The sequence below is a fragment of the Metarhizium brunneum genome, chromosome 5 (assembly GCF_013426205.1).
Source record: "Metarhizium brunneum chromosome 5, complete sequence".
Lineage (NCBI taxonomy): Eukaryota > Fungi > Ascomycota > Sordariomycetes > Hypocreales > Clavicipitaceae > Metarhizium > Metarhizium brunneum.
Genome location: NC_089426.1, coordinates 3175669 through 3191076, shown reverse-complemented (window position 1 = coordinate 3191076; position 15408 = coordinate 3175669). Strand labels below are relative to the sequence as shown.

General features: G+C 52.9%; 5 protein-coding genes across 5 annotated transcripts; 2 read left to right on the top strand and 3 right to left on the bottom strand.

Annotated features, from left to right (window-relative positions):
* Positions 1–915: 915 nt before the first annotated feature.
* On the bottom strand, positions 916–2061 carry LEU2 (3-isopropylmalate dehydrogenase; the record flags this gene model as incomplete). The annotated part of the gene is made up of 1 exon (XM_014686204.1): positions 916–2061. One exon carries the CDS (start codon positions 2059–2061, stop codon positions 916–918), a length of 1146 nt encoding a protein of 381 aa, XP_014541690.1.
* A 912-nt stretch (positions 2062–2973) lies between these two features.
* tsaC1 (4-formylbenzenesulfonate dehydrogenase TsaC1/TsaC2) lies at positions 2974–6978 on the top strand (the record flags this gene model as incomplete). Its single annotated transcript, XM_066131370.1, has 5 exons — positions 2974–3548; positions 3617–3776; positions 4708–5571; positions 5623–6344; positions 6420–6978. The coding sequence occupies 5 exons, from the start codon at positions 2974–2976 to the stop codon at positions 6976–6978; spliced, it is 2880 nt and encodes a 959-aa protein (XP_065987441.1).
* Positions 6979–7049: 71 nt separating this feature from the next.
* Positions 7050–8066, bottom strand: G6M90_00g090290 (uncharacterized protein; the record flags this gene model as incomplete). Its single annotated transcript, XM_014686201.1, has 1 exon — positions 7050–8066. One exon carries the CDS (start codon positions 8064–8066, stop codon positions 7050–7052), a length of 1017 nt encoding a protein of 338 aa, XP_014541687.1.
* A 575-nt stretch (positions 8067–8641) lies between these two features.
* Positions 8642–10758, bottom strand: STL1_5 (Sugar transporter STL1; the record flags this gene model as incomplete). Its single annotated transcript, XM_014686200.1, has 5 exons — positions 8642–9056; positions 9128–9414; positions 9568–10117; positions 10177–10451; positions 10669–10758. The coding sequence occupies 5 exons, from the start codon at positions 10756–10758 to the stop codon at positions 8642–8644; spliced, it is 1617 nt and encodes a 538-aa protein (XP_014541686.1).
* A 706-nt stretch (positions 10759–11464) lies between these two features.
* Positions 11465–13213, top strand: gabD (Succinate-semialdehyde dehydrogenase [NADP(+)] GabD; the record flags this gene model as incomplete). Its single annotated transcript, XM_014686199.1, has 2 exons — positions 11465–12817; positions 13070–13213. 2 exons carry the CDS (start codon positions 11465–11467, stop codon positions 13211–13213), a joined length of 1497 nt encoding a protein of 498 aa, XP_014541685.1.
* Positions 13214–15408: the final 2195 nt, after the last annotated feature.

The window sequence follows — 15408 nt, the reverse complement described above, 5'->3', positions numbered from 1 at the left end:
GTGTCTGCATCTCATAACATGCTTTGTTCATCTCCCCTTTCCAGTAGTATGTATCTCCGTAGTAGTACACAGAAAGATGTCCGGTGTGTTGGTGAAGGACTCGGGATACACAGCGGAGCTTCTTGCCACGCGTTCGCAAACGTGTCAATGTAGCACGAGTGTGTGTTTGTGTAATGCACGAAATAAGCCAGATGCTTACTGAAATAGATGTAGTACTTGGAAAGGTCGGGGCCAAAAGTACCTAGGTAGGCACCGTTGAAAATAGTAGTTGGGGTTTTTGGCTTTTTTATTGTCTCCGTCCCGCAAAGCCATTGGGCTGCCAAGTGGCAAGTCATGACAGAACACAAATCGAACCTGCGACTGGAAACATATGTCAAGTCAAGCCAGATGTACTCGTCATACGCATGCTCAGGGACACAAGTCAAATAAGCTGTTCGGCCTTGGCCTTGGTGACGATTGCTCTGGGAATATCTCCATTTCTTGCAGTCTACTTCGTACAGGGTAGGAAGTCCCGTCACATGGACAACTGCTTCGCATCATCATATTCGCCTAGACGCCATTTGCCTCTGCCCATCCTCATTGCTCTACGGATACTATCCGCGATTGCTGAGCTATGCATGATTGCGCCTGGCCAGGGAACGATTGTTGCCGTTGTCCCGGTTAATTTTTTTAGTTATTGTATCGTTGTTGCCGACACCCCTTTGCCTTGCCGAAGCCTAGAACGCCCAAGCACATGGGAGACCAGAAATATGGCCGGTGCTTTGTCTGTCGGCAGTTCGTGGGACACTCACACATTTTTTCTTCCACATATTTCATGGCGTGCCTCACAACGACGAGGCAGATTGATTGATCGACAACAACATCCTTGCTCATCACACTCGTATAGAAACTCTATCTACCCAGGTACTCAACTGCCTATCCCCTGCTCAATAACTCTCGCAAAACCTGGCAAACCGCGTCTCCCACTTCACGGGTACCTGCATTTCCACCCATGTCCTTCGTTCGTATGCCGAAGCCGCCAGCTTCCTTGGGCTCAAACACAAGCTGAACTGCCGATTCGATAGCAGCCGCCTCGTTCGTCAGGAGACACGAATACCTCAACAGCATGGCAAGACTTAGGATTTGCGCAACTGGGTTGACAATGCCCTTGCCTGCAATATCGGGTGCGCTCCCATGGACAGGTTCATAGATGCCATTGCATTTGCCCTCTCCCGGCACGCCAGAAATGCTGGCGCTGGGTAACGTGCCCAGGCTGCCAACTATACCGCCCGATATGTCGGATAAGATGTCGCCAAACGTGTTATCCGTGTGGATGACGCCGTTGAAGCCGCGAGGGTTCTTCACCATGAGCATAGCCATGCTATCTGCGAGTTGGTGGCGTAGCTCGACGTCGGGGAACTCCTTCTTGAACGTGTCTTCAGTCACTCGCCTCCAAAGCCTGCCGCTTGCTAAAACGTTGGCTTTGTCTGCGCTCCAGACGACAGCTGGGCCGCCGCCGCCCTTTCCATCGCCAGACTTGCCCAACAAACGCGCAACGGCGGCAGACACGCGAGCGCATCTTTCCACCTCGTGCGGTCTGTACACCCAGAGATCCGAGGCGACGTCGGGTGTCTCAACCTTGGTACCGAAATAGGCGCCTCCGCAGTTTTCCCTCACGACGATGAACTTGGTCCCTCGAATGATGTCCGGCTTGAGCGGGGATGCATCCAGCAACGAGGGAACAATAATCTCGCAAGGGCGAAGATTTGCAAAAGCGTCGAGCTTGTGGCGAAGTTGAAGAAGGCCCGATTCGGGGTTGGGCGAGGCATCGGCCCATTTGGGACCGCCAACGCTGCCGAACAAGACTGCGTCGCTTTGGGTTGCTTTTTGTAGGACCTCCTGGGTTATCGGGACTCCGTGTTTGTCAATGCTACTGCCGCCGACGACGTCGAAAGAGCGCTCGAATTTGAGGCCGGGCCGCGATTCCTCTACAACATCCAATACCCGCAAGGCTTCATTTATGACCTCTGGACCTACGTGGTCGCCAGGCAGAACGAGGAGTTTGAACGTGCTTGAGGTCATTTTTCAGCTTCCGTGAGCGTGACTGGCATGCTTGGAATGATGTGCTACTTTTTTGCGAGCCTCCAGCGAAGACGATGTCGAGTTATAGCCATGAGCAAAGCTTCTGCTGGCCGTTGCGCGTGTCCGAACTCGGCTTTCGATCATCTGGCAACCATCGTCTGAGAACTATATCGGAGCTTGGCCCCGCGTCGAACTATCCACGTCTCCGGTGACGGGTGGAATCGGGGTCATGCAGTGATGGCGCTAAGACGGGTCGGGCAATTTCATGCAGCAGTGGCTAGTCCAAAGTTGGCCGGGTGTCCCACTCATACAAAATCAGTGTAGCTGTTGACATTATTCTGTTGCGCTTTCGGACCGGCGCAGCTATTCGTAGGTACGTATTAATGCCGACTGTTTAACGACTCTGCCAAGAGTGGAGACCTCACACAAGTGCGAGGTCCTAATTTGGTACGGAGTACGGAGTAGATCTTCTGTTTTTTCTTTCAACACCAACCATGCCGCGGCACAGTCGAGTGCGGAAGACGGCAGCGGGATGGCCAATATTTGGACGTTGCCTTTTCTGATCCACCGGAGCGTGCCACTGGCCTTTCCCTCGATATCAATGGCTGTCCATATGTACCACCACTACTCCGTACAACACGCCACCTTCTTGGGCTCCGGAGAAGTCCCACTCTCTCCCCAGGCTCGGATGAGAACGAGGATGGCGCAAGTGGGGAGGAGTCTCTTATGGCGGACGGCTCCCCGCATGCTGCGACCATGAGCTTTCTAAAAGATTGACGGGCATGAGAAAATGCTAATTTGATCACCGTGATTGTATATATTTCTACACCCCGAGAGAAGGTCTCATTTTGCATTTATTTGGACCTTTGTTCATCTCTACTTGATTACAAACCACCTCTAAATCAATTCACCATGGCCTCGGGACGTCTTGAAGGCAAAGTAGCCCTCGTCACAGGCGCAGCATCAGGGTTCGGCAGAGGCATTGCCGAAAAGTTCACCAAAGAGGGAGCCAGAGTTGTCGTTGCAGATCTCTCAGAAGATACTGGGAAGGCAGCAGCCTCTGAACTGGGCGGCATCTTTGTCAAGGCAGATGTTACGAAAACCAGCGACTGGGAGAACTTGTTGAGCGAGACCTTGAAGGCATTCGGGCAGTTGGACATTGTCGTCAACAACGCCGGTGTTACCTATCCAAATAAACCAACCGAGGACGTCACGGAGAAAGAGTTTGACCTGGTCTTTGACGTCAACGTCAAGTCCATCTACATCTCAGTCCACGTCCTGCTGCAAAAGTATTTCCTGAAGGAGAACCGACCCGGTTGCTTTATTCAAGTTGCCTCCACAGCTGGCATTCGACCTCGCCCGCGCTTGACGTGGTACAATGCATCCAAAGGAGCAGTCATCACCGCGACAAAGTCCTTGGCCGTGGAATATGGCCCTCAGCAGATTCGGTTCAATGCCGTCTCGCCTGTTGTCGGCAGCACTGGAATGTGAGTAGTCTCCGTGGCCATTAGTACAAGGTGCGTTGCAGAGAAGGAAGCTAATACACATCGTATAGGACGCACTTGTTCCTGGGTAAGCCCGATACAGAGGAGAATCGGGCAGGTTTTGTTTCTACGGTTCCTCTGGGACGGCCATCTACACCAGCAGACGTTGCCAATGCTTGCTGCTATCTCGCCAGTGAGGAGGCCGGTTTCATTACCGGTGTGAATATTGAGGTGGATGGTGGACGATGCGTGTAGAGCCCCAAGTGCTAGTTTAGATAAATCGAGGAGAAGCTGGAGATGTTTTTCGGCCGACGTCGCTCTCAATGTAATACATGACCGGGATAAAGTTGCTACGTGCGACACGGATCGTCATCGCTGGCAAATATTTTGATGGCAGCGATGTGGAGTTCTAGATGACTACGGAGTATCACCGTAGATTGCCTTCCGAGACGGTGAAAGCTCGCACGTGGAACCAACATTGAACGGCCAGCAGGCAGGCACACTGGAGACGATAGTGGCGTCCGCCACTGAAGCTAGCACTTGAGTTCAAGACTTAATCGACCAGACTTCATCAGTGCGCCAGACTCCACTACGCGGGTCCCCATACTCCGTCGTCCGACCTCCATCATCCCCCCCAGACCCCAGATTCTGACATCGTGAGATTCGTTCTGCCAGCCGCCAAATTTTTTCCCTTCCCGAATTATGAATCAAGTACTGTCCATATTCCATCAAAATAAACGCGGCACATACAACTATGAGCGAGCTCTCCATGATTCACTTCAAGATGGAGGAGCCGAGCCTGACATCACGATCCAAACTCGCCTGTGATCAATGCAGCCGGTCCTTCACACGGCCTAGCCATTTGAATCGCCACCGTCTCACACACCTCCCTCACTCTCAGAGAAGGACGATTCAATGTTCCCATTGCGATAGGAGCTTCTCGCGACAGGATGTTCTTCTCCGTCACCTCCGCGCATCGCATGACATCGCAGCCGGGAACGCAGGCACGAGCCAAAAATCTTGTAATCGATGTGTTCGCCACAAGTTAAAATGCGATAGAACCATGCCATGTGCTTCTTGCCATGCGGCCAAGACGTCTGAGACCTGCTCATATCCATATGCGAAGCCTATCCATGATGTGCCTTGCTCACCTTGTCCACAGACTCGGGATATCCATCAGACGAATGTGGCACGTGATATAGAGCAAGACGCAGGTTGTGACAATCTTCATTTTCAGCAATACGACGAGCCCCTATCGAAGGATTACAGAAATTATACCATTCAAGCATCGCCAACTGCGGGCTTTGCTGAATTTGATCAGAGATTCGACCCCATCATTATCGAGGACGGCTGCAGCCCAGCCTTTGACCATGGGAACACACCAAGCGATGGGAATGCGACAGTTTACTCTCAGTCTCTAGATGCTACACTGCCTTTTGATTTCAGAGGTAGCGGGTTTGACTGGCTTGATTTCGACATATCCAACATTCACCTCCCCATCGACAGCCAGCCGTCTATGGAAGAAAACGTACCTCCGCCAGCGAGCGTGTATGGTGTTCTACCCTCGACCAACCCAATGCCTCCTCTTCCAGCTTTACCTAAAAGGCAGAATGTTCTACCATGGCCATTTGAACAAGGAAAAGAATCGCAACCCCCGCGATTCCCACTACCAAGATTACATGATGTACTGAGGGAATCAACGCAACTTAGCCCGGGAGACCAACAAACTCCCGTTGATTGCCTAGTCCAACTATTCTCTCAGCAGCAACTCCCTAGTCCGAAGCAAGTGGCTTCACGTAACCTCAATTCCGGTGTAGACCTGATGAATCAGCTCATTGATTCATATTTCTCCGGATTCCAAATTATCCAGCCCATTGTTCACGCGCCGACTTGGACGATTCATGAATGCCCAACGGTGCTGCTGGCGGCAATGGTCTGCGTTGGATCTGCGCTGTCGACTGATCCGGGATCTAGTGAGGTATCGGATGCCGTTGGTGAATTCTGTGCCTCAATGATAACATGGCTGGTAAGTATTGTCACGACAGCGCTAAAATTAGTGGGAGCTAACTATGTGCAGGGAGTATCGGATAGTGCTAATTACTCTAATATTTCCTATTTGGCTGCATTATGCCTACACCAGATATATTCGTTGGGATCTGGGAACCGTCATCTCTATCAAAACGCAGACCGGACACGAGGCGTACTCATTGGAAGCCTACGGGGATTAGGACTGTTGAATGCTCGACTCAACATCCACGATGAATCTGCAGACAGTAATAGAGCCGTGGTTGACCAGAATAACCCTTACGCTGAGTGGAAATCGTGGATCACGAGAGAGAGAGACAATCGGATCGCTTGGGCATCTTTCGAATACGACTGTAGCCTGTGCACTTTGACCAATCGTCGGGGAGCTGTGGACTTGAGTGAGCTTCCAGCGAGGTTGCCCTGTTCTGAGTCATTATGGGAAGCGCCATCTGCACATGCCTGGGCTGCTTTGAAGTTCCGATGTCCACCCAAAGCCCAGGGAGCCAAGCTGTCTAGTGTCCTGAAAGCTGCCATGGCTGGAAAACCAGTCGATGAACATGTTTCCATGTGGGGAAGGAGATTGTGCGGCCAAGTCATTGGACGTCTGCTTTGGGATTTGAAGCAGCTGGAGGCGTTGTCAACAACAGATTACTTTGACTTGCCTTCACTGTTCAAAGCCCATCAGCAGTCCAAGACTTCTCTCCTTCGGGGACTTGACTCTCTTCTCGAATCTATGGAACAGCCATGCTCTACTTCTGACCTCGTCAGTTACAAGTATGATTCTTCCTCGTTTCCTTGCCACGACAACAATTGCAACACCAGGGTAGCTGTGACTAACCAAAACTCTAGTATCTCCTCCCTTTTGTGCCACTATTCCCATATGTACGCTGCAGACGATATAATGGATATAGTTCTCTACATGGTGCGCAAAATAGTGTCCCACGGACCAGAGAAGGATAGAAGTGTCGCTGTCGCAAGACGCCGGCTCTCCGCGGCTATGAAAGCAGATAAAAAGCGAACAAGACGTCTCTTGTGGCACTCGGGCCAAATCATCGCCGTCGCCAATGAGTTCTTGGTTTCTGCCCCTTGTGAAATTATGCGTCTCTTCATGGCATACATCTTTGTCGTGGCATACGTCAAATACAGCCCGTCGTCATTGAGATCTAGAGACGGCGTCTACCTGAGACTGGATATTCACTCCCGCGACATGGAGCAAAAGAAGGCAGTAATGCAATGGATTCAGACTGGTGGACCCGTGCAAATTGGCTCGGCGGATGATATTTTCACAGAGGGATCTGCTGCTCTTATCACGAGAGACGCGCAGAGTATATTCCACCGACTGGGGTCTTGGGGACTCGCCGACAAGTTTGCAAAAATACTGCAAAGCTTCGAGAATCACAACGGATGATATTAAATGTCAACAATGACCATTCCATATAACGCCTTAGCTAAAGCAATAATGATACAGGAGCAAACAAGCTAAAATATCGCAAGACAATTTGGAGGACTGCTCACGCCCCCGGGCATATTCAACGGCGCACTGGAAACAAAAAATTCCCAGCGACCTAGCCTTTGACAAGTCTTGCTCAACTCCTCCAGATCAAACAGCTCGCCAACCGGCAGCCCCCATCCCGCAATCAAGTACTCATGCATCAGGAGGCCAGGGACCTCTCGCCCATCCTCGGTCTTATAAGAATCCTGCTTCGGATACACCTCGAAAGAAATAGCATCTCCCGCCACGGCGGCAAACCCCTCGTTCCATATCCATCTCAACATCTCCTCGGTGCCTTCAACCCCCGCATGCTGCGGATTAGGATCACTGCCATATGCCAACTTATCCGCGGGGCTCATCCGCGTATCCCACTCCCTCGTGGCGCCAATCCTCACCAACAACACGTCTCCTCGCTGGAATACGACCTTTTCCTCATCGGCAATCTGTTTCAACAGCCTCAACGGAACAGCATGATTCGAAAACGCACTATACTCAACGCCGTTCCTCTCCGCCCACGCCGCATAGTCCAGCAGCACTCCCCGTCCGCAAATACCTTCCGTGGCCCAGTGCTGCATGCCAATGCGATGATTCGACCGGTCGCCAATCTCGGCAGCCGTCACGCCGCCGTAGAATAGCCTCCGCGAAGGGTCCTGGGGCGTGGGAAACGGCGCCGAGAAGTGTCTCAGGCCGTCCCACTGCGACGACTGCTGCGGATTGAAAATGTACACATCGTCGAAAGCAGCCCCGTCCAGCAGGGAGACGATGTGATGCTGCGCCGGCGCTCGGTTGAAATTGGCAGTGTCCAGCTTTCGCAGGTCCCAGTTGAGCGAGACTCTGATGCCGGTTTTGATGCAGGACTGTGCCGCGGAGGCAACTACTTCGGGTGTGAGGAGGGATAGGCGGCCTAGCCCTTCCTCATGGGAATTTGGGGCAGCTGGCCATACTCGTTTCTTGTCTGGGAGGGAGTCGAAGGGGGTGATGGATAAGGGGATGGATTTTGTCATGTTGAATAGGAGAGCCGTGCTTATGGATTCATGTATTCCCGTAATACGGTTTCGGCCTATTCGAGAGAAAAGGGCAAAAAGGGCAGGGGAGACAAAAGGATACTTGGAAATTTTGGAACATGATCACGGCTGGGTGGACCTCGGGCGTCTTGGGGTGTAGAGCATGGTGGAGATGATTGTTGAAGTCTCGGGTTGGGTGGCACGTCCGGTGCAGACCACTTGACGCTATTGATCGTGGTGGTGGCACTGGGGGGCCACACATTGCGGGGCGAGTATGGACCTGGTGTAGGCCGTGCAATGTTTCAATCTTTCTTCAAGTAAATGGCCAAGTTGGGTAATGTTGACGCACATTTGGTGACATGTTGAACGCGGGGTCATGATGCGTGTGATGCAAAGACTGAGCATGGTAGTATCAAGCCTGTTACATTATTGCAACCACCCCGCAGAGAGAGAGCGTAATATGACGTAAAATCCAGAGATATGTATTATTCCAGTGCTAAACTACTTCCCGACTACGTGTCGGAAAAGCAAAAACAACCTAACATGGGGATATATGATCATACCAAGCACTCGTATCAAGCCTTGTCCGCTTGCTCCATCTCACCCTTCTCGGCAACGTAGCCGTCTTCCTTAGCCAAAGCCGTAACGTCATTCCTCTTCAAAAACTCATCCAGCTCATTCCTCTGCGCCGCCGACACATCATTCACATGCACGGCGACGTCATCCCCGAACCTGGCCGAGATCTCCTCCAGCGAAAGCCTCGCCGTCTCAGGGAAGAAGAAGTACACAATGGGGATGAAGAAGATGCACCAGGCGATGATGACGAGGTAGTACTTCCAGCCGACTTGGTCGATGCCAATGGGGGCTGTCTGCAGCAGGATAATGGTTGAGGCGAACTGGCCAAAGAGGGAGAAACCCATGCCAATGGGACGGATCTCCGTAGGGAAGATTTCCGACACGTAGAGGTACATGGTTGTGTCGCAAAGCGTTCTGTTTACTTGCTCGTTAGAAAAGGAGATTTAATTTTTTTTTCTGCCCAAAGTCACCGGGCTTATACGTACCCTTGGAAGGTGAGGTATAAAAAGACGAAAAAGACGCCTGCCGCGTTGCCGGCCTGGTTGGAGGTTCCTCCGTACTGCGCAATGCACCCGACCAGACCTGATGTTGTAATGAGACAGCCGAACAGGCCCGTTATGAACATCCACCGCCGGGAGTTGACCTTGTCGTGTAGCCATGCGCCGAGGGGGTTGTAAATCAGACCGGCTGTTGTGAGCCATAGTGCCGACAGGAGGAGGGGCATGTAGTTTGTCTGCCCGAGATTGGTGTACAGGATGACGGAATAGTTGTTCTGCGATGGACGTCCAAGTCAGTCGACTGCTGTTTCGACGACAAATCCGAATAGAATAGCATAATACAGGACACACATACACACACACAGAGAGAGAAAGACGAGGGAAAAGAGAAACAAAAGAAAAAGCCAGGTCAAGCACAACACACTTACAATGACCAGAGGGCCAGCAAATTCCGCCCCCCACTGCGTCAAAAACCCAATCACCATGCGTTTCCTATAGCTCTTCTTCTTGATCACAGCCGTCCAGGGCGTACACCCCATGGCCCTGAGCTTCTGGGCGTCCAACGCAATCTGCATCTTGACCTGGTACAGCTCCTCCTTGGCCGTCAAATCATCCGGATCATGAGGCGCCCTGCGCAACTCCCGCAGAACCCTCCACGCCTCCTCGACGCGGCCCGTCTGGAGGAGCCACCGCGGCGAGCGCGGGATCCAGATCGACGTGACCAGCAACACAAGCGGCGACAAGCACTGCACACAAAGCGGAAACCGCCACGCAAACGACGGGTTCTCCTCCGTGGCAAAGTAGCACGCGAAGCCCAGCCAGCCAGAGAGCATGTAGCCGAACACGAGGAAGATGGCGTGGTGGCCGACCAGCCAGCCTCTCCTGTCAGGGGGCGCCAGTTCAGAGAGATACATGGGACACGCGGTGACGAGGATACCAATACCGAGGCCGGAAACCACCCGGCCGACGTGGAACATGCTGTTGGACTATGTTAATACGGATGGCGTCGTTCCGGAAAAGGAAAAAAAAAAACGTACGCCAAAGCAGCCGCTCCTCCTTGGAACGCACCGCCAACAACGGCGCAAGCTGCACCCATCTGGATAGAGAGCTTTCTGCCCAGAGCTGAAGCCGCCCACATGATGAACAGGCTGCCGACGGCTCCTCCGGCGCTGTACAATCCGTTGGCAGTGGCAATGGCCTGCGTGGTCGTGGTGCCATAGCCGGGCTCGCCCTGCATGGGCAGCCCGAAGTACTCATACCATCCTGGCTGGCCGATGGTGCTGCCGATGATGGCAGAGCAGTATCCGTACGTCTGGAGATGTCAAGGTCAGCGGACTAGCACCTCTAGAGTCTGATGTAGGTTCAATGTTGGCGAAGATGTGGAGTTGGTGGTTTTTGGCCTCCCCTGTACTTGGGTTGACACTCGTGGGACATCGAGGGATTTTTTTTAGCGCAGAGGACCAAACTTGACGGAAAGTGGGTTTGGAGTGGAATCCAGGCGATCAATGATCAATGGATGCTCATCTTACAAAGGAACCAAAGGCTACCGCAATGGTGACCAGCCGATTATACGGACTAGTGCGAGACCGCCGCTCCTTGACCCGGGTATCTGCGGTCATGACGGGAAAGAACAAGAAATATTCACTCTGATGAAGCGCTTGGAAAGTGATGACAACGATGACCAGCAACAATATTATGCAACGAGGGTGCATCTGCCAACTCCCAGGCCCGGCCAAGTTGAACGTTGCGGACCGGAGACAGACTAAATAAGACAATGAATGGTGGTTGAACCTGAACAGCAAAGCATCTAAGCATCGCCATCCTTCCCCCTTTGCAATGCCACTCGTCCACGACAAGCCACAACGTGCCAGTCCCCAGAACCTCATCTGATCAGCCGTTTGCCTCCATTACCCCAGACCCGCACACGTCAATGCCATCCGGAGCGTGCCACCGCAATGCAGAACGGCTCGAGTCAACATATTCATCTCCGCAATTTCCCAAACTCCAAATCCCCGCATCATGGCGCCATGCATTCACGACGACCAAATCCTGCACTTGGACTTTGGAGGGTGCCAACCAAAAGACTATGCCATCTTCTTAACGTCATTCGCTTGACATCGGGCCACCCTGATTGTGGGTTCACGTCACAGGGACTCGGATTCCCCGCTCGCTCGTCGGCAAGGCATGTTCTGCATGCCGACCTCGCTTCACTGTCCGATTTGCAATAAGCTTCATTAAAGCCCGCGACTTGGCGTGTCTCAGACGAGGCAGCTTGGAGGGCCACCCCACGACATTCCATACGTAGTCTTTCATTTTTGAATCACCATGACCGCAGATCTGCCCTTTCAGCTGGCCGACACGAGCCTCGCCCGTCCCGACTGCCTGGTTGACGGCCAGGACACATCCGCCAAGTCGGGGAGACGCTTCCAAGTCATCGATCCAGGCACCGGCAAGCCGTGGATCTCCTGTCCCGACTGCGGCAGCGAGGACGTCGACGCGGCCGTGCAGTCGAGCCACCGAGCCTTCCAGGAATACTCCAAATGGACCCCGAGGAAGCGAGCCCAAACCATCTCCAAGTGGCACCAGCTGATTGTCGAAGCCCGCCAAGACCTGGCCACGATTCTCGTCCACGAGACCGGAAAGCCTCTCGCAGAGGCCTACGGCGAGGTCGACTACGCGACAGGCTTCACCTGGTGGTTCGTGGGCGAGGCAGAGAGGGCCCATGGCAGCTCCATCGTGTCCGCCGTCCCTGGCCGTCGCGCCATCACCATCAAGCAGCCGATCGGAGTCGCTGCCGCCTTGGTGCCGTGGAACTTCCCCATCGCTCTGACTCTGAGGAAGATGGCCGCAGCGCTGGCCGCGGGCTGCACCATGGTTGTCAAGCCGTCGCCGGAAACACCGCTAACAGCCATTGCCGTGGCACGCCTCGGACTCAAGGCCGGATTCCCCGTCGGCGCCCTCAACATCCTGACCACCAGCCTCGACAACACTCCTGCCGTCGCGGAATCTCTTTGTCTCCATCCGCTGGTGAAGAAGGTGACCTTTACTGGTAGTACGCGGGTCGGCAAGATAATTACCGGTCTTTGCGCGCGTAACCTCAAAAAATCCACCTTGGAACTTGGCGGGAATTGCCCCTTCATCGTCTTTGACGATGCCAACATTGATCAGGCACTCGGTCAACTTATGGCTCTGAAATGGCGTCACGCCGGCCAGGCCTGCATCTCGTCAAATCGGTTGTACGTCCAGCGTGGCGTGTACGACTCCTTTGTGAAGGAGCTTATACAGAGGACGTCCCTGCTCAAGGTTGGGCATGGCATGGCCGAGGGAACGACCATGGGCCCCGTCACGACGCCCCGAGCACTCGACAAGGCCGAGGAAATGGCAAAGGATGCCATTGCAAACGGTGCCAAAATGGTATATGGGACAGGTCTTCGTGCCGAATCTACGGGGGGCTACTTCATGAGCCCAACCATTGTGACAGAGGTGACGGACGACATGCTCATGAGCAAGGATGAGATTTTTGCGCCGCTTCTCGGCGTGTCCGTTTTTGATACCGAAGACGAAGTGACCACTCGAGCAAACAACACCAGTATGGGATTGGCGAGTTACGTCTTCACCAAGAATGTTGATCGGCTGTGGAGGATGTTTGAGACGCTGGAGGCCGGCATGATTGGATTGGTATGTTCGACAATCCCCTTTCATCTGCATACTTTTCTCGACAATCTTGTGTGTTGTTTCTTTTCTTTTCTGCTACGTGAAAAATTTTCTTCCCAAGTATTCCCGAAACCACTTGTTTGCTTTCCCAATTTTCTTTTTTTCCCCCTGCGCCATCTCAGCCGTGTTTGTGAAGTCCGAGTTGTCTCTCTTCGCAAAGTTCCGTGGCGGAGAAATGAGAACACGCACACTCGCTGACACAGCATTGCATTTTAGAATACTGGAAACAGCTCATGCGCCGAGGCCCCCTTTGGCGGTATCAAGGAGAGTGGATGTGGGAAGGAGAGCGGAAAAGATGTAGCAGTGGAGGAGTTTCTGGTGACCAAGAATGGGACGCTCACAGTCGAAGATCATTGGTGAGTTTGAGCTCGCAAATGATTCACGCCATTCGGGTCTTGCTTTTCGTATCCAGCATCTTCTCAATGTCTCCCAAAGGAGTGCGTGTAAGCTTGTAGGCACTTTGTGCTACATGAACAGAATGACGTTGTGCAGCATGATTCGCAATGCATGCTCCATCTGTTTCGCTTGATTTTCACTGTCGCGTGAATGTACAAAGATGCATTCCTACCGAACTCGGTCGGATAGGCCGTACGGAGTACCAGCAGCTGCATATGCTAGCCTTGCTGCAGAATCCATAACAAAATCACCAGTCCTTAGTCTGATGCGATCATGTCTTAAGTTCCGCTCCTCCATGTCGACACTCAGCCTCTGGTACCGGGAAACCGGTACGATGCCAGAGAAGCGGTAAGGCCACATCTCTCCACCAGGTAGGTCCCAGGGCCGCGGAACCAGCCCCTTTGCGTCCGATGGCAGGGATGCTGTGACATGATAAAAAAAAGTCAAAACGGTAGAAGTACATACATGCTCTCTTAACGAGCGGTCTCGAAGGAAGCGAAAATTTTTTCAGATTTGTGAAGGGCGGAGTGTCATCCCAAGCCCCTTTCATTCGGCTCTTGACGAGCTCCTGGGCGCAAAAAGTAGCAAAGTGTTTGCTACGGATCACGCCACAAAGCATTGTAGGCGAGTGTGTGTGTAATAATTGGAAATGCAAGGGCCGTAAGAAACGGGTTCTAGACAGAAAGTAAAGAAAAGAAACCCCCCATGCTATGGAACGATGTACATGGACTAGGATTCCTCGGACTGCTGAGTCAATGGCGATCTATTCTCGGCATAACATGGGCAAAAGCTTCGCCAACAAAATAAACAAGAAGAAGAAAAGGATGGTGAAGAACGCCATAGTACGGAGCAGTGTCGAGTCATGCTGATTTGACAGGGCTGCTACTCCGTAGTCTGGTCAATGTCTAGACAACAGGCGCCGAATTTTTCGAGCAATGACCATTGACATCTCTAAAGCTACCCTGGTCGCTGTCATTCGTCAAGCTGTCAATGCCAGATACGGCCCCGGAGCGGGTCAACGGACCACAGTGGAATCGTCCATGAATAATAAATAGGCCTGGCTTGGACAAGTGGAACCTAGGCGAGTATCTGAACCCTGAGGCTTTGCCATGGTGAAGTTGAAAGCGCATTCGTCCCAAGACCATGGCGGCAGTGGACGCAGTCATGTAGGGGCTGGTATCCGGGTAGTTTCCGGGAAATGAAGTCCGGGAGGCAAGCAAGGTACAATGGTGTAACGACGGAACAAAGGCACCTGGCAGGTAGGGCATGGGTCAGTTACCGGGACCAAGGACCAGGAATATGTATGTATGTATAGTTACAGTTTACTCCGTACTCCGTGCTGCCAAACAGTCATTACTCTGTACAGTGTACGGATACATGTCGGCAAACTAGCATTCGCCAGGCAAGTATCCGTGTTGTTCCAAGAGAAGCCGAGCTGAAATGTTCTTTCGTTGCCCACTGTCCCAGGGCTAGGGTTCGGCTGACGATTGAATATTTGTTGCACTCGACGCGGTGTGCTATTATTGTAGTGATCCAGGGGCCCTGGGCCTGGGCTCATCAGTCTTCGGACGTCTTGGGACCTGCTTCATGCATCATGACTGGATACCGGCTCAAGGGATGGTGATGCAGTGCTGATGCGGTGCTGCAGCGCGTAGTTGCCGGATGCTGGCCGTACCAAGGGAAGGCTCTCGAAGTGCGTGGGTAATGTAATGAAGGACAGCCATCCAGCCGTTGTGGCACCAGAGGCGGCACCAACAGGAGGCGCTGTTGGAGCAAACAATGCTGGGACCGCTGGCAGCAGCGTGAATGCGTACATCTAAGTAAGTACTTAGGCAGGCTGCAAGTCAATGTCAGAGCCAGTCAGTCCAGTGCGGCGCATACAATTCGGCGCCATGTTTCAGGGAGGAAATATTCATCGCTTCTTTGAAGCGCAATTGCATCGAGTCACACACATCGTGTTTGCTTGGCGTGGCCACCACGGCAAGCATGGCAAGCATGGGAAGGTACGCTTCCGATTGAACAAGGCATTTGCTCCTGCCACCAGCGTGCGCTTCCCGTTCGGGCATGAGCCTAGCCAGCTCTGGGGCCACCAGACCATATGTCTAAACCCAGAGTTCACGAGGTTTCTGCAATGTCACCCTGCTCTGCGCTCAGCGCTC